General features: G+C 36.4%; 1 protein-coding gene across 1 annotated transcript in view; it reads right to left on the bottom strand.

Moving 5' to 3' along the window:
- Positions 1 to 778: 778 nt before the first annotated feature.
- LOC106074019 (trypsin-2-like) overlaps positions 779 to 27,949 on the bottom strand; it is a 46,372-nt gene continuing 19,201 nt past the window's right edge. Inside the window, exons 5-9 of the mRNA XM_056024277.1 lie at positions 16,497 to 16,595; positions 10,634 to 10,788; positions 9,304 to 9,443; positions 1,554 to 1,608; positions 779 to 932 (exon numbers count right to left, since the gene is read on the bottom strand). Of these exons, the coding sequence (XP_055880252.1) occupies positions 826 to 932; positions 1,554 to 1,608; positions 9,304 to 9,443; positions 10,634 to 10,788; positions 16,497 to 16,595 (556 nt within the window). The 3' untranslated portion in view covers positions 779 to 825. The remainder of the gene's footprint in view (positions 933 to 1,553; positions 1,609 to 9,303; positions 9,444 to 10,633; positions 10,789 to 16,496; positions 16,596 to 27,949) is intronic.

Genomic DNA, 27,949 nt, shown 5'->3' with positions numbered 1-27,949 from the left:
GGTATAATAGGCCTATGTATGGGTCAAGCAGACATAGAAAAAAGAAGAAAAAAAAATGCTTTAAAAATAAAAAAAATTGTGTGTTTTTTTTTTGGTCTTATATATAGATTGTAGCCTATTTGAAGGAAAATAAAACTCAAAGGTTTGACAGAAAACTTGTGTTTTCGAAATTCAGGAGTCAGTTTGCGAATCTGTCAAAACCAGTTTTTTAGTGAGCATCTAGAAGGAAAAAAAAACCCACCTTTGTACGAAATTTCTATACCACTGCATGCGAATGTTAAGGTATCTCTTGATCAATCAGTCAGTCAGCGGTAAGTTACAAGCATAATATATATTTAGAAAGTATCGTACTCTACTGTTTTATTATTCCAAAATTATTTAAAAAAAAAATCGGAACACAATTTTATTGGTTATTATTTCGCTATCATTTAAGCAGCCATTGGATTAATTTAAGGTCCATAGACTAGTTTTCTCCTTTGCTTATGCTTAAAGACAAGTGATATTTTCCCATTTATTGTTAATGCCTCCTGTATGTATTACTAACGGATCCTAACGGTTTGTGTGTATATTCATGTGTTCTAATTAATATTCTTTACCCCCCCCCCCCCCCCAACTCCTCAAATATGTATGAATCTAGTCCTGGCCTCATCTACTAAGAAAATACCATTCACACTAACAAAACATCACCCACTCTTTACGACTTAAATATTCCTGGGCTTTGCTGTTACTTGCACATATGAACGTTGCATAGAATTCAACAAATGACAAAAGACAAATGTGTGAAGGAAGTCTTTTACTAGTCAATAGTTTACAATGAGTTTTATTTTAGCTAACGTTGATGGTTTGGTTGATCCAGTCTCTAAGTGCGAAAACATCAGTGTACATAACTAGTCTGTTAGGCTGTGTACAGTCGGGAATCCAGTAGCCAATGCCTGAAATATTGACATGAGTAATACATAATTGATAAGAAACATACGATAGCCAAAGGTCAATGACTTCGCGAAGGCTATTTTATGTCATAGCTATGAAATGTTTTTAGAGCTAAAATTTCTCGATAGGTCACATGCGATAAAGGTTTACAATTAAAAACAAAGGTTTTAAAAAGTATAAACTTAAGCCCTGGCGTAGACTACATCTTTAGGAGAGCGATGAAATCTTGGGTTGCTTTGATTCTTAGGGAGAAACATAGAGAGGTATGACAAACGTAGAGAAATAGAGAGATATGAGAGACAAATACAAAGTGAGTAAAAAAGAGATGAGAGACAAAGAAAGTAAGAAATAGAGAGAGATGTGAGAGACTAAGAGAAAGTGAGTAAAAGAGAGATGAGAGACAAAGAGAACCTGAGAAATAGAGAGAGATGCTAGAGACAAAGAGAAAGTGAGAAATAGAGAGAGAGATGTGGGAGACTGAGAAACTTAGAAATAGAGAAATGAGAGACAAAGAAAAAAGTGAGAAATAGAGAGAGTTGTGAGAGAAAAAGAGAGAGGTAGAAATGAGTGTATATGTGGCTTCACACGTGTGTTGAAGAAATACTTTGTAGGTGGACCAATACCTGTCAAAGTCCATCCGTATTCTCTATATGTGTAGAGTGGGGCACCGTACTCATACTGTAATAGGACGCAACACATGAATATTAAGTTATAAATACATCTCAATAATAAATATATAATGAACAATCATTTATCTCCAGCTACACACTTTCATTGGTTCCCTGGCTATTTAATGTTTTTCTTTGGCCAGAATATCCCCGCCCTTTTTTGCACTTTCAATAAAACGGGCCACATTTTAACGATTCCTATAACAAACATCTTCGTCCTTAAATTTTGTTATATTGGAACGGCCAAATCTGCTTCTGTATTCGTCTCTATCTATCCATTCTCTCTTTCTGTCTCTCCCTTCTCTTCTTTATCATTTTCTCTTATTCTCATTGTTTGAGAATACGACTTAATCTTTGACACTTTGGTAGCTACATTTAAAATAGATCATTACTTTACCTTCCTCTCAAAGTTGCAAGAGCTCCCAGAATAAAAAATATTTTCCGTTACATATTTGCGAAATAACATTAATTTATCTGTCAATATAAAATCTAAAATTCACAAAATTAAAAAAAAAAAGTCCTGTGTAAAGAGTGGCCTAATTTGCTAATAGTAGTGTCCCTTTCAAAACTATTAAAGTGATTTAGCAAGCATCAAATATGTAAACGGAACCTGTTCAAAAATGTAATGCTATTCCGTTCCAAAGATCTCTTAAAATATAGATAAATGAATGAGTGTTATTTCGCAAAAAACCTCTTTCAGACATTGCAATTTATAGGAAAAGGGTATCTGTTTCTGTGAGAGACGGTTATCGAGGGTTTCGTGTAAACAGCACAACGAACAACCGCTACTACATTTCCCAACTTATGTTGGCTGGTGTCAGGTACGTCTAAATCCCTGTCTTCACCGTTTACCGATATTCAACCTAACCCTAAGACCACGATGACGGAAATTAAAAATAGATGGGGGTTTTTAAGAAAAGGTCAAATTGGAGAGACCTTTTTAAATCAGTGACGCCCAACCTTTTAGGGCTTGCGGGCCATTTTAAGTTCCGATACTCGTCTCTCGGGGCCACATTAACGAAAAGATACACAAAATGAAATAGAGAATAAACAATTTTAAATAGTTTGATTACTTAAGGGTGTCTTATAACTGAATTTTTTTTCGACTAAATTAAATGCTTGTAAACATTGTGGTCATACATAGCATTCGTTTTCGGAAATCTGCAAGTTTATGTAGACGACACGGCATAGAAATCTTTTGTCTGCATTGCTCAAAATCTATTTTCTGTATTGCTCGAAATTTCTCAAGCGGGGAAGTCTGGCTTTGTAAGTGAATCAGTTCCAGTTGGTGTAATTCCTCAGAGGGAATAGAATGGATTTCAAAATCTGCTGCTCTGTCATTTAGTTTTGAATTGGGATTTTCGCCAATATCGTCCATCCATCTTGCAGGTGTTATGCCAGAAAGGCTGACAACTTCAACTGCATTGTTTTCAGTCCGATTTTATTCCATCATGCTATTAAGCACTTTTGTATGCTTCATTTATCTTTTAAAATGTGGGCAACTCTGTAGCCTCCATTACTGTCGGCTCATTTTCTTCTCGGTAAACATTTTCGCAAATCGATCAACTCTAGACGTAAATTAGCTATCTTCTTTTAGCGTCTCAAACCAACAATGCCACCATATTTTCGTAATGGTTTGTTTTAGAATGCCTTTTATGTTATGTTCTTAAAAACAAACACTATCTGTACAAATCAAACTTGTTGGCTTATTCCATAAAAAAAAAGATCGGTGCACTATTCCTGGAAGTTTTAACATCCAATTTTTATTTCTTCGACTCTTAATTCATTAACTTAGAAATGTTGGATTGTAAGACACCAATTAGTTTGATGTCAGAAGTACAAGAACCAAAATGTTGCATTGTAAGACACCAATTAGTTTGATGTCAGAAGTACAAGAACCAAAATGTTGCATTGTAAGACACCAATTAGTTTGATGTCAGAAGTACACGAACCAAAATGTTGCATTGTAAGACACCAATTAGTTTGATGTCTGTCACAGTCCAGTTTTAGAACCTCTGTGACATGAAGTGACACTCAGTCACCTATTGTAATATTCCGTGCTGGTAAGCACGAGAATAAGTTTAGGGTCTCTAAAATAAGGGTCAATATTAATCAGTTAGTGAAGAACTCCAGCAGAGAGTGGCTGTAATATAATGTTCTCTGTCTGTAAAGTGTACTATAACAAATTTGATCTAGTGTTAACTTGAAAGATTTCTTCGGACTTATGTTGTGAATATTTCATTGATGTGATTACTTAGTCTACATGGCATGAGCAGCCAATATTTATTGTATTATATTTGGTGAAGGCTGAAGTCGCCAATATCTTTTGTGATCTATATTTTATATGTAATAAAATTCTTGTCTGCCACAAGAGCATCCATTAATAATTCGGAATGTTTGTGGTTGGAGAGTTCAGTACGTTAGTGTTCTCACGCACCTGCAAATATAGTGAGTATGAGAAAGTATTTAATTAAAGAACATTACAGCAATACCAGAAGAGGTATCTACAACACCAGAGACATTCGCGTCATCACGCCTACGACCAGAACTAGGCAGTAACATTTGGTGGCCAGTAAAGGTGTCTTAAAAGACAAGTGAACCTGCACGTTCCCAACGGACCTCATTCGCCTTTCAAGTAAACAGCGCAAGATTACACCATAGACCGGTACATTTTTTTTCTCAAGATGGCGTCTAACTTAAGAAGGACTAAATCCAGCTTGCTCACAAGATCTACAAGGAAATTAAGGTATTTAAAAGGCATTGCTGTCCAACCTGTAACAAAGCAAGCTATAAAACATCACTAGATTTAGATTTGAACTGGGTGTCAAAACGCTACAGAACGCACTTGCCTGATCGCCACTGGCTAAACAAGATTCCAACACATGTTGAAATTCAGGTCATCTCCAACTACTAGATCTAGGTCATCAAAAACTAGTTAGACATCAACACCAGTCACGCCATTACATGCAGACCGAATCATTCAAGTAACCTAAATAGCTTTGCCAAAGCTATTCCACATCTGCATGCTGAGATTCATCAACCCCGTGTGTAACCAAGAGCAGTAGACAACCCTATACCACTCAAGACATCGTTTGATGACATATACACCGCCTCATCATCGAGTGCTCGCCATTATTCATCATTGGCACACTCAGAAGACATTGACATGGTCTCTACCATTCAGGTCTTGTAGAAAGATTGCTCTCAGTTGAGACACATCTACCTATGTTCAATATTTTTTTTCAGCATACTAATGGATATTCTGATTTGATGTTATTAATTGGGCTACTGAGGAGTTATATATAGCCTGATATACAAGTACCTTTACAAGTTCTATATTTCCAAGAACTGGATTATATTAATTTGAACTAACAGAAGCCCCTAGAAAGTAATTATCTTGGATTACCTATTTGTGAACTTCCTAACCACTGTGGATTATTTTGTGGATTATTATTTTGGAGTACTTGACAGAACTTGTATTATTTGTAAATTTGAGCATTTGAGCCATCTTATGGCATAGAACTGGGTTATTTTTACTACTACCACTTTGATGCTCATATTGATGTGTATTCTTAATTGGATTACTTATACATGGATTATTATTGAACTACTCCAGCTGTATTTGCATCTGACAAGCTACAAGAGAGAAGAGGTTTAATTTACACCAGTGTACAAAAAAAAAAAGTCTGTAAGTTATAATTAACAAATTGAATACATGCATATTATTATTAAGTACATTGATTGAAGTTGATTATTAGAGTTAATGATTAATAGCTCTTGGCAGTTTTGGAGACACATTTTGATTTCATTTTTCTAAGTGTTCTTTTAAGGGTGGCTGGAGAGGGACTATTTTGTGATCTATCATAATAATAGGATCTATTAGGGTCTATCCTATTTGTTCTTTAACCTCTATAAGGCCCAATGCGTTTGAGGCTCTCCTTGTCGGTAAAATATTTATTTAGCTGTTGAGTCTTGTTTGTATTTCTGTCAGTGTACTTAATCTGTATCTATATTGTTGTTTGTTTAAAAGTCCTGTAGCCATATATCTGTATTTCTCCTGTCGCATTTCTACTTTTTATTAATTTCTTTAAAGCAGACTGTGCTGTTCTCTATATTGTTTCTGTGTTTGTCCTATTCACTTATACTGTACATATATTTTTCTTTCTTTTACTAATTTACATTTTTTTACTATTTTACTCTGGCACAACAGCACACATGTATAACATATGTTGATATTTATGAGTATTGAATTTGAATACTTTATAATACTGAATTGAGTATTTCATGAGTAAATCTTGATCTATATTTGGACATTTGCTTGACGATTCTCATTACATTCTTTCATTACATTGTAACCATTGATTGAATTTTTTATTATTGTATAATACACACATGTAAAATAATTGACACACACTGTATTGATAAGTGTAACACAGTACATTTTTTTTCTCACTTAATTAACTATTTTGAGCACACAAAGCATTAAACATGTCTTCCTATGACAAAATTTTAGAGCTAGTGAAAGTCATGGAACTAGAAGGGGATGAGAAAAAGGAATTTATCAAAAAAGAATTAGAAAAGGCTGAAAAGAAAGAAAGGGAGGAAAGAGATAGGGCTGAAAAAGAAAAAGATAGAATAGAAAAGAAAGAAAGGGAGGAGAAAGATAGAATAGAAAAGGATAAAGATAGGGAAGAAAGAGCTGCTGAAAGAGCCCATCAGAAAGAATTAAAAGAACTAGAAACTAGACAAAAAGAACTAGAACTAGAAGCTGCCAAAACAAATCCCAACATTAATACCCAACAGTCCACAACAAAGCCATTCATCTCTAAATTTCATAAATACAATTCCAAAGATGAAACACTTGAAAACTATTTGGTCCAATTTGAGCATATTGCCTCCACTTACAATCTTAACAATGAGGACATGGCCAAACACCTGCTAGCAAATTTGTCGGGAGAACCCCTCAACATCATTTCCACTTTAACAGTAGACCAAAAGAAAGACTATGCGGCAGTAAAGACTACATTACTAGAGCACTTCGGGAAAAATTCAGACTTCTATCGCAAGCTGTTTAGGGACACTAAATTAAAGAAAGATGTAGACTTTAATAGAATAATATTTGACATGAGGACGAATATGATAAAATGGTTAGAGCTAGCAAAATGTGACATCAAGGACCCGACACAAATCCTAGACATGCTACTTATTGACAATGTTCTCAACAACGTGAAAGATTTGGTATTCACTTTCCTTAAAGAAAAAAAGATCAAGACAGAGACTGAACTGATAACCAACCTAAATTTATTTAAAGACAGTCACCCTGGACACACCATTGACAAAAGAGACCTACACCAACTTGCAGCAACAGCAACAACAACCAACAACAACAACAATGATAAATACAAATGGTCTAACACCAAGACTTGTTTCAATTGTGGGAGAAGAGGTCACGTGAAAAACCAATGTAAAGCTCCTATAAACTACAATAACAATTATAGGTACAGAAGCTACACTAATTTCTACAATCCAAACAGCTATAAGCACAACAATAATTACAATAATAGACCACATAGACCACACCAGAGTGCAAGTCCCAATGAAAGAAGAAATTTTACAAACAGTTACCAACACAATAACTATAATAGAAACAACAGACAATCTAGAAGGGACCAATTTAACTACCACACAAACAACCACCCAAACAACTACAATAGCGGAAATAAAAACAATAGAAACAACAGTGGCAATAACACCAACACACATAGAGAGGAAAATGTAGCTTATATGCAAGCAAACAAGTCTAAAATAAAGGTCTTCCCATCCTATGTCAATTTTAAGGAAGTGGGATCAATTCGTGACAGTGGAGCCACGGCAATCATAGTTAAAGCCTCTTTAGTTGAACCAGGACAGTATCTAGAAGATACAGTAAAAGTGACCTATGCAAACATACAAAAATTTGATATTTGTAAGACCGCTAAAGTTCTAATAGAATCCCCCTGGATTACAGGAGAACTAGAAGCCATAGTCATGGACACCCCAGCACAAGATCTAATAATAGGCAATGTAGAAGGTGTAAAAGATCCAACACTAGAAGAAGTTATGCAATGGGCGGAAGATAGACAAAAGTATGCCCTATTCAAACATGAGGCATTATTAGTTGAAACCAGATCACATAAAAAAATAACACCAGAAATAGAATGCCCCACTGTATTACTTAATGAAATAGGTATAACTAGGGAGGAACTAATAGCAATGCAGAAAAATGACACCACAATACAAGACCTCTTAAGCAAAGATTATAACAAGATAAATTTAAATAACCACCATATAGAAATTAACAACTTAGCCATTAGATATAACAGGAAAGAAAACTGTACTAGACTTCAAATCCTGATCCCTGAAACTTTAAGAGCTAAAATATTAAAGATGGCACATGACGATCCCACAGCAGGACACTTAGGGAAGAAAAAGATATATGCTAAGATAGCCAACAAATTCTTTTGGCCAAAGATGGGAAAAGACATTAAGAACTATGTAAACAGTTGCATACAATGTGCCAAACAAAAAACAGTGACTAGAGCCCCATTAGAAAAATCAGATAAATCTCACTATTTTTGGGACAAAATTGCCATGGACATAATGGGACCCCTAACTACCAGCAGTAAAGGGAATAAATATATTTTGGGTATCATTGACATGTCAGAGTCAGTCTGTCAGAAGTATACGAACCAAAATGTTGCATTGTAAGACACCAATTAGTTTGATGTCAGAAGTATACGAACCAAAATGTTGCATTGTAAGACACCAATTAGTTTGATGTCAGAAGTATACGAACCAAAATGTTGCATTGTAAGACACCAATTAGTTTGATGTCAGACGTACCAGAACCAAAATGTTGCATTGTAAGACACCAATCAGTTTGATGTCAGAAGTACACGAACCAAAATGTTGTATTGTAAGACACCAATTAGTTTGATGTCAGAAGTACAAGAACCAAAATGTGCATTGTAAGACACCAATCAGTTTGATGTCAGAAGTATACGAACCAAAATGTTGCAGAAAAGATGCGCTGCGTTACACACATGAGATGTCAAGAGCACGGCTAGATCAAGACACCCGCGGAATCGTCAAAGACTCTAAAACAACTGCCACTTCTTGTCGCCGAAAAAAAAAACATGTGTTCTTATAGAAAAAAAATGTTTTGAATATTACAAGACAATAGACTATAATGAAATCCATCAAAGAAAAAGTGAGACTTCTAACAGAGTAAATATATTTTTCAATATTTTTATTTATTTTCACATTTTTTACCTATGTTTTTGCGGGCCGGTCGGAACCACTTCACGTGTCGGATCTGGCCCGCGTCCATAGTTTGGGCATCACCGATTTAAATAGATGTATTGAGAGTGTCGGGGAGATGAGCGACTATAGCAAATGTATTGAAATTAAATTGTATGAGATGTAAATATCATAGCGATTTCAAATTCTAGAATAAATGTTTTGTATTTATTTCAAAAGCATTTTTAGTTTATACTTAATAGTACAATCTCCGGCGTTTCAGTATCGTTTGAGTAATCAAACATGTTAAATAGGGGATATTATTCCAGTAAGAAAAATCAGAAACGTATTGGTTGATTTTCAAGCAAAACATGGTTGAAGATAAAAGTAAAATCGGATAGTCAAGATTTCCTCTCTTCAGACTTACACCACATGGATTGAATCCACTTTCAGGTAAACTTGAACACATGGTATTACGAGTGAAGAGATTGCCGTATTTTTGTTCACATCTGGCCCTTGACCTTATGCGAGTTTCGAATTGGTGAACTTTTGGAAGATTTGCAGAAACTGAAGAAAAGAAAAGCAAAAACAAAAATTCTTATGTGCGTTTGGAATTGGTGAACTTTTGGTGAATTTTTTAAAAGGGAATCACTTCCTGAAGAAAGCAAAAACAAAAAAATTAATTCTAATTTAATTCAAATTGAAATTGCTAAATATAGATGACATAAAATGGGCGACATTTGTTGGTTACATTTGAAAGAAGTTTGGAATTTTTAAAGTGTAAGAATGGCATAGCAAACAACAATTATGTGTCGAAAATGGAACAGGTGCACTAACAACTTTCTAGAACTGAATGTCACAAAAACTCAAGAACTGATATTAGATTTCAGAAAGAAAAACCAAACTATAGGTGGAAATGCATATAAACACTATATCTATACAAGTAGTAAAGGCATATAAATATCTAGGCGTTATCATTAATAACAAGCATTTATTGCAAGACCATCTTGGAACTCTGACTAAGAAAACAGCCCAGCAACTTTTTTTTCTATACAAAATCAGTAGCTTTAACCTAAATATGAAGATCCTAAATACTTTTTACGGCGCGACTATACAAAATCTGCTAACATACGGAATAATTTGTTGGCAAGACAACGCCTCATCTAAACTGTTGTACCGTCAAGAAACCATCATAAAAAGGGCATTAAGAATTACTTTCGCAACATAACCACATTTAAAGGAACTTTTTGAACAAAAGTGTCTAAGAAAAATGGAATAAATCTTGGAAGACAACGGCCACCCGCTCACACAGAACTACGTCAGGTCTTCGCAAAGTTGGCGACTTCTGTCAATCAATACAAGAACAGAGCGGTACAAAAACTTGTTCCTACTCGGTCAGGCTATATCAACGCCGCTCGTTGATCAGGAAACATGATCAGGACCAAGATGCCTGTGTGTAGTCGCTGAATCAAATTTTTATGTTGTGTCTGTTGTATTTATGTGTATTCTTCTGTTGTCTTTATATGAGAAAAGAGTCCTTGTAATTACAACAAATTACCTTAAGGATCAATAAAGCAGTCTTAGTCTTAGTCTTAGTATTAGTCTAAAAAAATGCCTAGTCATTCTATTTATGTTTTTATCTACTTTGCCAAAGTAAAAAAAAAAAGGAAAACAATTACAGTACACAAAGGAAAGAAAATACTGAGGTAGTTGTAGTATCAATTGTTTAGATGGGAATAAAAGAAAAGTTTACTCACTATCAGTTTTATTATACCAGCCAACAAAAAGGCCTATTTGGCCCTCATACCAGTCCTCGTTTGGAAGGCAGGCGGCAGAAATGTAGAGATTAAATGGCAAATCAGTGTAAAGTTTAAAAATTGCAATGTCGCAATCATCTCTTGGATGAAATATTCTGAAAGAAATCGAAGTCGTAAGATATTTAATTAAATTTCAACTTCTTAGAGTTCGAATATTTCAGTTCAGCTACTAGTTAAAGCCTCTTAATTAAAAAAAAAACAATAGTTCATATTTTTGGAATTCATTAAACCAGCTCAATGGAAGTTTTAACATTTTCCTATTTATATTTAAACCTGTTTAATGGCGGTAGGGCAGGGGTCTGCAACCTTTTGAATCGGAAGAGCCAAAAATTACAATTTACAAAATTACAACGTTTTTATAGAGCCACACACATTTTTTTCTTGTCAACAATAAATAGTTCTCGTATAAAATTTTTTTTGATTGATAAACAAAAAAAAACACAAATGTATTTATTGATAAGAAAAATCTCTATTTATTTTTATATAAATAGTTTTTTTTTTACACTTTGTATATATATATATATATGAAATTATTAGATAATTATTTACTATTTAAGTATAAAACTTCAACAATTAAACATTTACATACAACATAGCCTGTGCTTCAATAACAAATAATTAAGGAAAAAAAGACACAATGGAAGCTCTGGCTTTGCATGGTTTTTAGAAAGTTTGCATAAATTTGGCTTATAGTTTGTTGTTTTTAGTTTCAAACACGACACTAAATTTTCAATAGTTTGTTGGATTCTTACTTTTCTTAAATTACTCTTACTCGCACGAATATGTCGATCAAAAGATAGACAGTACTCCAAATTCCAACTTTTTCACCTGATTGTAGCAATCTGAGAGACTATTAATGAAATGCGTCTAATATAAGTGCCTCATCTTTGTTTTTGTTTTGTTTTTACATGTTTCGGATGTTCCTTCAGAGTTGAAGATAGTTTACTTCCTAGTCCAAACCTCCCGCAGAACGACGGGGGATGGGAGCGGGCAGGGTTTGAACCCTCGACCTTCGATAAATCCGAACGACAGTCCAGCGCGCAAACCGCACGACCAGGCAGCCATCTCGCGGCATTTCTTTGAAAGTTGTCCACTTTTGTTGCATTCCATACATTTCTAGAGCTCCAACTCTTCCAACTTGATGTCTTGTTGCATTACATACATTTCTGGACCTCCAACTTTTCCAACATGATGTTCAACTCTGTAAATTGTCCACTCCACAAAGCTTTACTTTTTAAATCGATCAATTGTATTTCAAAAGATCCAGTATCGATTCCAAATGGCTCAATGTGGATTTTCTTACTATTTGTGTTGAGAGGATTTTTTAATAAATGCTACAATCGTTTTGTTTTTTTTGAATTGCTCAAATCTGTCAGCAAATTCATCTTTGATTTTTCTTTATAACTGTGCTGAAGTAACTCGTGTCAACAGTTGCACTGGTTTTATCGCGATATTGCTTTACAAACTGAAAATGAAGTAACTTACTGCTCTGAATATTTTCTGCAAAAAATAATTATTTTTTCTTCCAAACAAACAAATTCTACTACCATAACATAGGCTGGGTTTTTCATTCCTTGCAGTTTTAGATTAAGTTCATTTAATTTCACCCTCCACCATAAAAAAAAATGCTTGCAACCATTTGTCGTTCTCTAATTTAGGGTGATGGATGTCTTTATTGTTTAGGAATGTATTTCATTTATTACAAGCATAAAGTACAACGTTTCAACACATTACCTTTGGAAAGCCATAGTACATTATCGGGAAAAAAGAGGTCGGAATACTGAGTCTCCATTTTGTTTAAGAATTCTTTAAACTGACGATGGTAGAGTGCTTTTGACAAGATTCTGTTAAAAATCTTGATTACCAAATTCATGACTTCAATATTTCGGCCGAAAGTGTTTGGACACAAAGCGCTTCTTGGTATATTATGCAGAATTTTGTGTTTTTTTTTTGCTTCAAAGAATTCTAGTTGCCCCTTTATTTTTTTCCTGTCATACTTATGGCTCATCAGTTACTATTGAAACGATTTTTATTTATATATTTATTATAATGTCTTCAATGTATTTTTGCACGACATTAGCTGTATCTTCTCCTCTAGTTTGTCACGAGAGCGGTAGCAATCCTAGAAGTTCTTTTGGATCTTGGGAAGACATATATCTGTCTTTTATGTCTCAAGACTCCTGTATATCAAGTGATAAGGCAGAAAAAATGTTGAATATCTTCCACCTGCAAATATGTTACATATAAAGACATGGTGGAGGGGATGCGTTGGAAAGCGAGTACAAGTGGTTAAGAGATAGAATCGGTGCCAAATCCTCGTTAATCGAATCAGAACGATTTTTTTTTCGACAAAATAAATAATATTTCCGTATGGAACTAAAGAGCCTCAGCTTAACACCCAAAAACCGCATGTGTCTCGCGAGACGCAGGTTGCCGACCCCTAAGGTAGGGCTTAGGAGGTGGGGGGATACAAACTTTATTTGCTCTTTACTTTCCATTACTTGTTTAACTCGTAATACTATAGTTGGATAGATTTTGTTTATTTCTATTGTTCGGTTAGTACGAATATTCAAGACGTGATTTTGCTTTGATTGTTAAAAGTAATAATGTTTAAAAAATTCATTTGGTGTTTTCTTATATAAAATGTAAAAGCTCCCGCTGGACGACGGAGGATGGCATCGAGCATCGGATCCGTCGAAATAATGTTTTTTTAGCTTCAAACCCTGCTGAATGGGGGGGAAGGGGTTTAAACTCAAAACCCATTTGGCTACGCTCATAGAATTTCAAGCATGTCATTTGCTTTTTTTTTTATATTGTAGAAATATTTTTTAGCTTGATATCCCACTGCAGGGAGGTTTAAACACACACACACACACACAAAAACATTTTGGTAACGCTCATAGTTCTGGTGACTGATTAATGGATATTCTTTTATTAAAGAGGGGGTTTATCGTTAATTTCGGAGGGGTATTTAAAATCAAAATCTTACATATCTATGCTCTTGGAATATGAGGATTGTAGTTTGCATTTTTTTTTGTTTCGTTTTATAGAAGAGGGGGATTTATCTGCAAAATAATCAGGTAGGGGGTTTTTCAACTCAAAACCTCCTTGGATGCGCTGGGGCAAGTGATGGTTTAGTATTAAAATCTCACCTAAAATAAACAAAGCCAGCAAACCCCCCCCCCCACACTAAAATTCTAGCCCTTCCCCCACTCCCCCCTGCGGGGAGAATTTCATTTCGGGAAGGAGTGAACCCCAAGCCCCTACTGGCTACGCCCATGAGACTAGGTCTAGATAAAGAATCTAGAATTGGTCTAGACCTAGAATATAAACTAGGTCTACATCTCGAATCTAGACTAGGTGTAGATCAAGATCTAAAACTGAATCTAGAATCCGGGCAATATCTAGATCTAGAATAGTTTTCGTATTTAATCCAAGATTACTAGACCTACAGTTAGGCAAATATTTAGGTCTAGTAGGCCTACTACTGGATAATAATGCTATATGCTGTTCGCATCAAATTCACTTCTTAATGTGATACTACTGCTTACACAAAAAGTCAATCTGCACCCCTAAACTGTAAAAAGATAAACTATTTTTTTAATAATTTAGATGTAAATTTTGTTTAAATAGTTTAATATGCTTAAATCTAAATCTAGATCTACATCTGGCCTCTATTAAGTATAATTTAGATTGTTGTCAGGTGTATCATTAAGACATGTCAAAACTACTCGCTATAAAATTATTCGTTTTTTTTTAAAACTTTCAACTAAAACGAAGTACATGTCTAAAATTATTTTTAAAAACAATATTCTATTCTATAGTTAGTTAAGAAATGGAAAATCTATTTATAATGATCCTTGATACTTTTCCATTGTAACCTTAGATGAAAATGTTTTGTAGCAATGAGCGAATGTATGAATAAAGCTTGATTTATTAATGAAGAAAGTCTGTGACTTACCTACCCTGAAGTTTGCATATATAATTTAAAAAATTAGATGTTTCAATTTCGGAAAAGAAAAAAGCCGCAGCATCAGAACTTTGAATGAACTAAAATATCAAGATGTCCGATTTTCATTTTCTCTTCCAGTTTCTGAGACCTAAACGTAACGACGGACGGATGGACGTACGGACAGACAGACCACACAAAACTTATAGTGTTTGTGTGTGGGAGGTCGATATAATCGGGCCTTTGTAATTCAATGTAATAAACTATAAATCACGTGTTAAATATGTTACAAGAGAGTTAAAATGGAATGGGAGGGGGGGGGGGAGTTTCAGGCCAAAGATGCAGTATTAAAAAAAGGCTCATGCCAAATGCATCAGAGATTTTTTGAAATATTTTGATAAAGAGATAAAAGTCAATGATTTTTTTTCTGCATGCAGGACTTTCTTTAAGGCATAGGGAGGAGAAGAGAGGGAAAAAAGTGATACGGTAGGTCTAATCAACTTCATTAAAATGTAACAGATTATAAAATTAAATTTTTAAGGAGGGGGAGAGGAGAGCAGGAAGTAAAGCAGTACATTGGCCACTTCGAAGACAATAAGTTCCGTACATGTGATTGGCATTTAAAAATAAATCTTTCATAAAAGAGACTTTACCATGTAATACTAAACACATACTCTCGTAATAATATAAACTTTACATTGAACATTGAATTTCTCCTTATAATGGGGCAGTGCCAATCAGATGTAACAGATTATGAAATATAAGTTTTAAGGAGGGAGAGGAAGGAGCAGGATGTCAAAAGTATTTGAAGATTTGAACAAACAGCATAAGGTTTATATTTTGTATAATCCTGTAGAATAATAATGGGGTATTAATGTACATAATTACTAAAAAAATATAGCGTGTCCAGTCGAATGTGCATTATATTGTTAAGTTGGTTCGTCGTAAGATCCCATAATTTCCTACTTCGAGTTTACGCATTTAGAGACAGACAAAGGGGTGAGGGATGTTCAAATTGTTATTACTGAATTTTAAAGAAGTACAATTGATTGACAGAGCGTGTTACAAAATCATCACCTTGAGTAAGCATTTACGAAAGTAATTTGTGAAAAATGTTTAGGCAAGTTCATATTTTTAAGAATAGACATCTTCACCCAAGAACACATGCAAGGATGTTGATAAAGTTTGTTAATAAGTGACTTTTTAAAACCTTAATAAATTAATATATTGCAAGTACTTTCATGTTGCTTCCTTTTAAAATACTATGCTACATTTTTTAAGTATATATAATTTTTCAAAACTATGTAATAAAGTATTCTATTCAAACTATTTCATTCAAATTAATTAACCTTACCGTTGCGCAATTAAACAAAATTGTAATAATTTCCTGTAGCCTTTAAGCCTATCTTGTTTTAAAAACACAATACGTTATTTGAGGCCTATCTAAGCCCACTTTTCCAGCATGCGTTGTTTTCGATGCATTATCAAAAACATTACATAATTTCGAGGGCAGGTAACAATAGATGTACTTCGTTTGTTAATCAATTTGTGGACCGGATGGTATGGTAATGCAATACCCATTCCACCCCTAGATCCTATGAAATATTTCAAAAGAACTGAAAAGTCAATTAGTGTAAAGAAGACTATTGGTAAAGGCGGAGAATTTTTTTTGAGGATGGGGGGAGAAAGGTGATGTTTAAATTTACGGCCCGACTATGTTATGAAAGATGGGGGTGGGGTGGGGGTCCATGGCAAAAAAAGTTGAGCCTGTGACCAAATCAACGGGCGTAGCCGATGGGTAATGACAGTATTCTAATACAAACAATTGTATCCAAATGTGTAATATTTACTTACCTGTATTGGCCAACAAAATGGAATCTAGCTATAGCACTTTGGGGTTCACTGAGGTCAGATCTGTTGTGGACACCACAATGAGCTTTGTAAGCTTGAGGACTGTACAATGAACAACAAATGTGCGGTATTTGCTTATGAAAATTGAAAATTTAGTCTGCGTATTAAATTATTTATCTATGTATAAAAAGAAAGTTTAAGCAGAATAGATGTTCGCTCTGTTAATTTGCACCTTAATGGGCTTTGTTGCTGCACATAAAAATTATATATGTGTCAGACGAAAATAGCCCAATTTTTCAGTAAAGGAAATAACAAAAGTCATTATTCTATAGAAGAAGTTACGAAGGTTGTATAATATAAAACCACAGACCTATGTATACTACACTAAATATAGGTACTTGCTCTTTATTTACAATTTATTTAGGTAGGTGCTGTTTTACTATTACACTCCAACTATCACAGGTGTCTTTTTTGTGCAACCCTCTTTCCTAACAACGTATAGAGCCAAATTACAACTCTTTATTAGTATAATTAAATCTTTATATCAAATTCTGTATGAATGCATTGATAAAATAGGTACTTATTATGACATTAGTAGATTGGTCCTATACTCTTAAGCGAGCAATTCTTGTATATATCTATCTATATATCTATCTATCTATTTCTCTCACTCTCTCTCTCTCTCTCTCTATATATATATATATATATATATATATATATATATATATCCGAGCCTCTCTCGGTTAAATAATTTCCTAAGAAAGGTTATATGCCCGAAGTCATTTTGGGAATGTTTGTTGTAATTACGAACATTAACGATCAGATAAAGACTAAACAAATCTGAAGAGTTGCTTCAGTGTTCTGTTAGTTCTAAATGTAATTGTACATGGCGATTAAATATAAAGTCTCTTAAGTCCTCCTACAGTCTAGACAAACCACAGTTCACATCCGTCTTATAGTTTTACAATCCATTTGTTGCGTAAAACTATTGTAGGTCTACTATTATTATACTATTATATGTCAACTAAGGCAAGTTGGCGCCTAAGCTGGACTTCAAAGCGTTTCGATGTTGCGTCGACCACTTTTTAGCTCACCTAAAAAAGGCTGCCTTTGGCATACGTTCGTCTGAGATTCGTCTCCCTTACAGGATACTGCTCTGTCCAGCCTAACTGTCGGACTTTAAAAATTCCTTCTATACAAAGGCCGCGAATACACATTTGAGACTAAAAGAAAATCTGCTGCCGAGGCGAAAAGAAAATCTCAATCAACCACCGGCGGATAATGGTTATGCTTGCCCTAGATGTGGCAAAATAGGTAGGTCACAGCCGGGGATCGTTTCCACCCAAGTGCCACGTTGAGGCAGAATAGCATACTCGGGAGAAAAGATACCAACAACAGTGCTAGGCAGGCCTTAAAAAGTAGACGTAGAGGAAGACCAAAAAAAACACGACAACGCAATTTACTAGAATACGCCGAGAGGACCGGAAAGAGCTGAAAAACTAGCAAGAGACCCTGGAGAGTGACGTGTTTTTTTTTTTCTGAGGCCCTGTTTCATGAAGAACGATGATGATGATGATTCAAGTATATGTACAAAGAGAATGATAGATTGATGAATAGCTTACGGTATATACATATATGTATTAATAATTAAGTATAAAAAAATTAAGCACCTTGCTACTACAAACTTGTCGCTATGGTTTCAAAGTAAACTAGACACTGACCGATTGACGTCAAAATATTTTCAACATAGTCAGTGATAAAATTAGACCTCAACTGAACTCAAACTGGAACAAACTGTTGTGTAATGGCCACTTATACTCAACGCCGTCTATGATTGCCAATCTGACAATGACCCTGACGACTGTAATAGATACTTACAGGAGAAGATGAGCGACGCCACCACTGACAAAGAATGGAATTCACTAATATAACTACAACACTGGCACCCTAACAGGGGTCCAAAAATTTTACCGAATAACAAGTCCAAGGACTAGTAATCTTTTACGGACCAACACACCGTTGCTAAGATTCACTTAAACTTAGTTTATAACTATGGTTTTGTGTTCTGACATTAGTATAACTGTAGTATAGTTTATGCAAAGTTGGAAATTCTGATCTGATGAAAAATAATACAACAAAATTTTTAAACAAAGGTAGATGCTATTTCCTTATCAAAATTTATTTTTAATTTTGTGTTTTTTTTTAAAATGATTATTTCATTAAATATTAATTCTTCATTAACATTTAGTTGAAGTAAAAAGTACACTAGGGATCAAACAGAGAATTTCACTACAAGATCAGCTCTCAATTCACACTAATCCCAGCCCATCATTTAATGTATTTACCATCAATTTTCAAAATATTGTTTTCAAAATGTAACTTGAAATTGTTATAGGACATGTACCATTCACTAACTTGTACTGCCATTTATCAGAAAGGTTTTAAAAATAATGACCTACATATGGAAAAACTTTATGCATATCTAAACAATATACATTTACATTGTTTTAAAACAAGTTAATTTATATAAATCTGTATTATAGCGTATTTGAAGTATTGTATGAATAGGAGTTACTATATAAACAACATGTGGACATATTTTAAATATCATGGGGTATAAAATTAATAGTTTATATAATACAATAAAAATGTAGCATTAGCCAAATAAAAAAAAGTTGCACTTTATGTGAACTCAATGCTTGAAAAAATAATTATGAAAATAATATTTGAAATTAATATATTAATCAATGATCGTGAGCCACAATAAAAAAAAGCATTTAACAATTTCATGATTATCCATACATTTAAATATACTTATAACTGAAAAATTATTCAGAATGTTTGGATAAAACCATTTGAAATAATGATTATAATTTTTAGCGGCCCCGGAAAGAGGAAAAGACGCTATTATTTTTGTGTGAAATGTCTGTTCGTCTGTCCGTCCGTCCCGTTTAGATCTCGTAAAATAGATGAGATATTAAAAATCCGACATCACAATATTTTAGACCATTCAAAGTTCTGATGCAACGGCTACTTTATTTTTCTGAAAGTGAAAAATCTAACTTTTAAATCACTTATGCAAGCAGTTTTTTAAAGAGAATAAGCTAATTAGTATGCATTATAAATTAGATCTAATTTAAAACAAATAGTAATCTTGTAAACTGCATTTTCTTGTATATTTTCATGTCAGTCAAATTTTTTTTTTTTTTTTTTTTTTTTTTTTTCAGGATTCGAATAAGAGATTGAGCCTATTCAAAAAAAAATTACAAGACTTCAGTAAGGCCAGAGAGGCACGGTAGTTTAGCGGTAAAGCACTTGACTTCCGAACCGGGGTCCCGGGTTCGAATCCTGGTAAAGACTGGGATTTTCAACTTTGGAATCCTTGGGCGCCTCTAAGTCCACCCAGCTCTAATGGGTACCTGACATTAGTTGTGGAAAAGTAAAGGTCGTTGTGCTGGCTACATGACACCCTCGTTAAACGTAGGCCACAAAATCAGATAAACTTTACATCATCTGCCCCATAGATTAAAAGGTCTGAAAGGGGAACTAATTAGGCCAGGTTCACATTTAACTTTGCATTCACTTGCATTATTCCTTTGATCTGAACCGTTGGGGCACCACACAAGATTTGTCAACCTTCTTTCTCCATTCTTATCTCTCATTTGTCTGATATAATTTCATTTGGATGTTCTATCTGAAAATATTAAAGCCTGCCTGGGTGGACCACTTCGGGGGCCGATTTTGAGTTTGTGTTTCCACACAAACTTTCTTTGTAACCTTGTTTAATTTAATTTGCTAAATCTAATATAAACACGCTTCCCGCTGTCAATAATACTTGTGATGGAACAACATGCATGTTCTTCTCAGTCATTTTTGCAAAGGGCATTGAGAACGTTTCTTCTTCTTCTTAAAGACGTTTATTCTTCTTCTTCTTCTTCTTAAGAAGGTTTCTTCTTCTTCTTCTTCTTAAGAACATTTCTTTTTCTTCTTCTTAAGAACGTTTCTTCTTCTTCTTCTTCTTAAAAACGTTTCTTCTTCTTCTTCTTCTTCTTAAGAACGTTTCTTCTTCTTCTTCTTAAGAACGTTTCTTCTTCTTCTTTTTCTTAAGAACGTTTCTTCTTCTTAAGAACGTTTTTTCTTCTTCTTCTTCTTCTTAAGAACGTTTCTTCTTCTTCTTCTTCTTCTTAAGAACGTTTCTTCTTCTTCTTCTTCTTCTTAAGAACGTTTCTTCTTCTTCTTCTTTTTCTTAAGAACATTTCTTCTTCTTCTTCTTCTTCTTCTTCTTCTTAAGAACGTTTCTTCTTCTTCTTCTTAAGAACATTTCTTCTTCTTCTTCTTCTTCTTAAGAACGTTTCTTTTTCTTCTTCTTCTTCTTCTTCTTAAGAACGTTTCTTCTTCTTCTTCTTAAGAACGTTTCTTCTTCTTTTTCTTCTTCTTAAGAACGTTTCTTCTTCTTCTTCTTCTTCTTAAGAACGTTTCTTCTTCTTCTTCTTCTTCTTAAGAACGTTTCTTCTTCTTCTTCTTAAGAACGTTTCTTCTTCTTCTTTTTCTTAAGAACGTTTCTTCTACTTAAGAACGTTTCTTCTTCTTCTTCTTAAGAACGTTTCTTCTTCTTCTTCTTCTTAAGAGCGTTTCTTCTTCTTCTTCTTAAGAACGTTTTTATCTTCTTCTTCTTCTTCTTCTTCTTAAGAACGTTTTTTCTTCTTCTTCTTCTTCTTAAGAACGTTTCTTCTTCTTCTTCTTTTTCTTAAGAACGTTTCTTCTTCTTAAGAACATTTCTTCTTCTTCTTTTTCTTAAGAACGTTTCTTCTTCTTCTTCTTAAGAACATTTCTTCTTCTTCTTCTTAAGAACGATTCTTCTTCTTCTTCTTAAGAACGTTTCTTCTTCTTCTTTTTTTTAAGAACGTTTCTTCTTCTTAAGAACGTTTCTTCTTCTTCTTCTTAAGAACATTTCTTCTTCTTCTTCTTAAGAACGTTTCTTCTTCTTCTTCTTAAGAACATTTCTTCTTCTTCTTCTTCTTAAGAAGTTTTCTTCTTCTTCTTCTTCTTAAGAATGTTTAATCAATGTTATATTTTGCCATCATTTTCAAACTGCCCACCTCAGTTTTAGTTTGAAAAAGAATGCACTTCCCCCACATAATTTTAAACGTCTTTACCATATTTTATAAATTAAAAAAGTAACGTTTCACTTCCAGACGTTGCAATCTTTGGGGCAAATAATATACATGTCATCTGTTTTTGTGCCCAACAGTTAGCAAGTGTGTGATAAGGCCAGGACAATGATCAACCACCTTTACTTTTCCTTTCCCAACCTAATGTCTTCCCATTAGAGCTGGTTGGTCTCAGAGGCGCCTTAAAGATTCCGAAATTGAAAACTCAGGTCCTCTTGGTTCCGAAGCCAAGCACTTTACCACTCAGCCACAGCAACTCCTTCTTGTTTTAATTGGGCTCAAAATAATAGTTTTAAAGAAATACTAAATTCAAACCTGTTGGCTGAATTTAAGAGTATGCATAAATCTGTACAGAGTATAATATAACTTAATAAAATTGGTCCAAAACTGATTTCACAACATGATAGGGTTTTTCTTGTAGTGCTATGCAGGAATCCAAGAATCTCATTTTTTCTTATAACAGCAAGTTATCTAGGAAAAGAAAATAGGGATGCAAAATTATTTTTTTTAAATATCAGAGGTTTAATGTATATGTCATTAAATATAATTATATAATTTTGCAATTCTAAAAAAAATCTGTACCTAAAATGAGCTACTGAGTTAATGTGTAGAAACCGGCATGGCTCTGGGCATTATTAATGAATTATTACTATAGGTGAAGGCAGATATCAAGTTAATTTGATTTACGTTACACTAATCTTGAAGCACTATCACATATATTATGATTTAATTTTTTGTGGAAAAGTTAGTTTTCAAATACAAGTAGGTTTCTTCAACTTTGAAGAAAAGCGCATGAAGAAAAATATACTTGCAGTAACTTACCTTGAAGAGGTGCAACCAACCAATTTTTAGTAGTAGTTTATTGTAAAGAAACGGTATCATTTAGCCTGCACGACAGCCAAGATATATTAGGCATCCATAAATAGGGAATTTGCTTAAAGAGAGTTTTAAAATACTGAAGAAAAATGTTAAATTCCATTCCAAATATTTGGCTTAGTATACCTTAGCTTGACCATGAAAATCACACATTTCATAAGACATCTTTAACTAAAATTGTATAGTAGTACTTACACCAAATACAGAATGGATGCCAATATTCTCAATGTCTGCCCAGAGAGTAGATGTAGTATAAGTATGATCCTTGGGCCAATCTGGTATGTCATCCCGGAGGATTCCCAGCTACCCGTCGCCTCAGCGTGGCGCCTCCGGTGGAAACGTCTAGTATTGGAACTAGATAGGCGAAGTACGAGTAGCGAACCAGGCCTTCTAGCAGGTCTCCCTGGGTGAACTTTTTTTTTTTTATCTCACTCGGGGTGGGGATGGAACAAGAAATCTGCACCACATTTCAAAAAGTCCGCCACGCCGTTCCACAAAGGGTGTCGTCATCAGAACCGGATTGCTGTAGTGGCGACTCTGACATGGAGCAGTGACGGTTCACAGTGTAGGAGTATGAGACAAGCTCCCCGCGCGCTGTTCTCGTCCACTTATAGGGTGAGTAGGTCACGGGGACAGTGCGCTGTGTATGCGACGAGGCCCGGTCTGGCCCAATGGCCAGGCCTGGTTGTTGGATAAAAACCTTTCTAACGAACAACGTGATAAACGGCGCCTATAGGCGCCGATTCCATACTAGACTTTATTGAAGGTATGTCATCAGAACTAGTTGCCATGTTTCTACTTGTTAATAACTGATACATTACAAGCATTTTTTTAAAAATAATTTATCACAGACTAGATCAGAAGTGTTGCCAGGAAAAAATACCAATGGTTAGAGCACACAAAATGTGGTAAAAAAAGTTTGCATTTATTTCTGTGGTCACCACATTAACCACTAAAAGGTATTCATTTATACAAAACATGTCAATCTCCAGCAGCTTTTAAAGAAGAGTTTAAAATGCTCATTGATGATGCTTAGTGCCTTACTGCAGGCACAAAATGCAACAAAACATCATTTATAAAGTCGGATATTGACACATGTAATACACACACACAACACTATATATATATATATATATATATATATATATATATATTGTTGTAAACCTGGTGGTGACACAGATGGGGGTAGTGCTGTGTGTTTTTAGCCTACTCAAATCGCCACAGTCCAGCGCAGGACGAGCGGTCAACTGTGACCAGTGACAGTACACGCCAGTTCGGCAACGACCTGTGTGTAAATATTACGCATGCAAGTCACGGCGATTGTGATCATTCTGAGTGGTCAAGAACGTTCCATCCGATTCTAGAAGGCCAGTAGAAACACTATATAAGAGCGAGTGTGTCAGAAAGACTAAACTTCACGTGACCTCGCAATGTGACCAGTACGAGGCGAAGTTAGAGACAGACGGTGTGTGAAGTCAGGCGGAGCAAGGCTAGGTTTTGGACAGTTAGTGTGATGTTATTGCCAACTGTACAGTATTAGTAATGTATTTGAAATTAAATTGACTGATACTTTGGAGCCCTGAGTTGTGAGGTTCTTTAAGTTCGTTGTGTCGTGTGGTGCAGTTTGAAGAGAGCCTGGATAGTAGGAGAGATACGTAACAATATATATATATATATATATATATATATATATATATATATATATATATCGTCCCGAGACATGACGTTAAACTGCGCTCCTCTTTCTTTAGCACATTTGGAGCTCAAAAAAGTGCCCTACTTCTTTTCTATCATTGTGTCTGCCTCCTCTTTTCCTAAGTCTGCCTTCATTGATCATCACACTGTCTCCTTAACTTTAAACTCTCACTACGTCCTAGACCAGTCCGTTTGCCGTGGACTGCGACGGGTAAGGGGGGATAAAGAGATCCTGGTGTTTGAGTGGTGGCTATCTGAGAACCACAACAACACAATACTTTGGCTCCAAGTTCACCTAGACCTGAGACCCAGATGGCCCGCTCTGGGTCAACCGGCTGGTCATGCCGAGCTACCAGCATAGGTCGTCGACCTATGCTGGAGGGCGGTGGCTGGAGGGTCAATCAGGGAGCTGCTGTATCGGACACATGTCCGATGTAGCAGCTGACTGAGTATAGCACCTGTGTAGCCCTGGCGGGCTCATTCTGGACATCCGAATGGCCCGTCCCCTTGTTGGACTCGATGGCGGGTGGGGAGCACAGGTGCCGAATTAACCAAAATATATATGGACAAAAAAACACACACAAAACTACTTGCCCCAGACCTATGTCTGGGCAAGAAACGACGAATTGACGATAAAAAAGAGGAGGTCCCAAAAAGCTGTGCCACCTGGCCATCATTTCTGGTGGTTAGATGCACAGAGGAGGGGAAAAGCCTGACCAAGTTGAGCCCTTTTATTATCTATAAGGGACTCAAGTCAGTAGTGGGAGAGCCCAAGAGTGTGTCTAAGCTACACAAAACAATGGAACTCCTTGTAGAAGTAGACAGCAAGACACACTCTGATGGGCTTTTAAGATGCAGAAGACTCTGTGATCTCCAAGTGGAAGTCATGCCACACAAGAGTCTGAACACCAGCAGAGGTGTAATCAGCTCTAGGGACCTACTGGAATGTTCCGAGAAGGAAATAGTGGAGGGCATTGAAGGAGTCACCCATGCCCGGCGCATTACCAGGCGCAGGGAGGGTGAGGAGGTCAAAACCGCCACTAGTATCCTCACATTCGGAACTAGGACACCGCCAGAGTATGTGAAGGCAGGATACCTACGAGTTCCAGTGAGGCCCTACATACCTAACCCCATGAGGTGCTTTAAGTGCCAGGGTTATGGACACGGCGCGGCAGTCTGTAAGAGGAACACTGTGTGTGCCAGATGTGCTGAAGAGGGTCATGAGGACAAGGGCTGCACAGCCCAGTTCAAATGCCCAAACTGTCAAGCTGGCCACTCAGCCTACTCCAAGGACTGCCCTGTGTGGAAACAGGAGGTTGCCGTGCAGGAGTACAAGGCAAGAAACGGATGTACCTTTAGCCAGGCGAAATCGGCTGTACTGGCCCTACCCAAGGGCCAATTCGGCTTGACAAAGACCTACGCCCAGGCTGTTGCTAAGAAAGGAAGATCCATAGCCACACAGACGGACACATTGACCCCACCACCCCCTCCTCCTCCCCCAACTCAGAAGAAAACACCGCCAAAGAACACACCTCTGAAGAAACAAGAAAGCCCTGTTGTCATGCTAAAGAACAGGTTCTCTGTGCTCGCTGATGAGAGCATGGAGACTGAGCAGCATGTCAAAACCAATACTCCGGGAGAACCCGGAGACATCATGTCTGACACAGGTTCTCCTCAGAGAACCCAGCCAGACACCCCAACCTCTACTGAGTTAGAGGTTGACCAACTCCCTAAGGGGAGAAATCAAAGCGGAGAGGATGCCCGAGGTGAGAGAGAAGGAAATAACCTCCGCTCTAACCAGAGGGATCTCCCCTCTCCAGAGAGAAAGACTTCCCCCAAAAGGGGGTTGTCCTCCTCTCCATCCAAACCCAAGAATAAAAATACCAAGGTCACTGGAATAAAGGGAAACCCCTCCGGGGGCCTCCCAAGGCCAAATAGCTCCAAGTAGGTCAACTAGAATAAGCCATGGATTCCAGAATTGTACAGTGGAATTGTAGAGGCCTCAAGGCCAATTACGAGGAAATGCAGCTACTGATGGACTCTGAGACTCCTGTAGCTGTCTGCTTACAGGAAACATTTCTAAAAGATTGCATCAGCTTCCGAAGCTACCGTGCTTACACCAAGAATGTTGAGGATGCAGAGAGAGCATCAGGTGGAGTCTGTATCCTTGTGAAGGATAGCATCCCCCATGAGAGGGTAGAACTACAGACCACACTACAGGCCGTAGCGGCTAGGATAACCCTTCACAAGGTTATCACTTGCTGCAGCCTGTATCTACCACCAGGCGCTCCATTAAACCGAACAGACATGGAGGACCTATTGAAACAACTCCCCCGGCCTTATTTAATCCTTGGGGATTTCAATGCCCATAACACCATGTGGGGATCCAACAATACCGACACAAGAGGTCGTATGCTGGAGGATATCTTCCTCCAACATGATTTATGCATACTTAATGATGCATCACCGACCTACTTGCACCCAGGAACTGGATCATTCACATGCATTAACCTCACCGTATGCGTCCCCGGACTTCTGGACGATTTTAAATGGTCAGTTAGCAATGATCTACGGGGAAGTGATCACTTCCCAATCATCATTACTAACAATCTCCCTTCATTGGGACGACCTCAGCGGTGGAAACTGAATAAGGCCGATTGGGAACAATTCCAAAAAAGATGCTCTGAGGATATCACAGAAAATATCCTCCATGAACAGAACCCAGCTGATACCTTTGCTAGCAAGCTACTAAGTATAGCCAGGAAAGTTGTACCCCTAACCTCTGCAAATCCAAAACGGCCTAGCAAACCATGGTTTGATACAGCTTGCAAAAGTGCTATTGGTGATAGGAAAAAACGACTGGCTGCATTTATAAAGAATCCTTCCCAGGAAAACCTAAAGCTATTCAGGATAGCTAGAGCAAAGGCTAGACAAACCATACGGTCAGCCAAAAGGAATTCCTGGAGAAGTTTTGTCGGCAGTCTGGATGCCAAAACTTCTGCTAGAGCGGTTTGGAAGGCAGTAAGGCGAATCAAAGGGAAAGAATCAAATGCAATAGGGCATTTGAAAAACCAAGGACGAACTGTCACGTCCCCCAGAGAAATAGCTGACTGCCTTGCATCCTCAATAGCAGAAAAATCATCCACTGCACACTACACGCCAGAGTTCCAAAAAGTCAAAACCAGGGAGGAAAGACACCCCATTGATTTCAGGTCAGAGAACAATGAAGACTACAACAAACCGTTCTCGCTTGAGGAACTGAGGGAATCGCTGGACAAGTCACATGACACAGCGCCTGGAGAAGACGAAATCCATTACCAGTTCCTCAAGCACCTTCCCGAACCCTCATTGGCAGTCCTACTAGGGGTCTATAACTGTGTGTGGCAAACAGGCGCTTTCCCAAACAGCTGGAGGAAAGCCACAGTTATACCGATACCTAAACCGGGAAGAGACGGCTCTGACCCAGCTAACTATCGACCAATAGCACTAACAAGCTGCATCTGCAAAACCATGGAAAGAATGATTAACAGTAGGCTGGTCTGGTACCTGGAAAGGAATAAAGTGATCTCAAACTACCAGTGCGGATTCCGGCAGGGGCGGACAACAACTGACCACCTGGTAAGGCTGGAAGCTTATATTAGAAATGCATTACTCAGAAGAGAACATCTAGTAGCTGTATTCTTCGATATAGAAAAGGCCTATGACACAACCTGG

The sequence above is a fragment of the Biomphalaria glabrata genome, chromosome 3 (assembly GCF_947242115.1).
Source record: "Biomphalaria glabrata chromosome 3, xgBioGlab47.1, whole genome shotgun sequence".
NCBI classification, from domain to species: Eukaryota; Metazoa; Mollusca; class Gastropoda; family Planorbidae; genus Biomphalaria; species Biomphalaria glabrata.
Note: the sequence above shows the minus strand (reverse complement) of the source record. Positions and strands in the feature narration are given on the sequence as shown.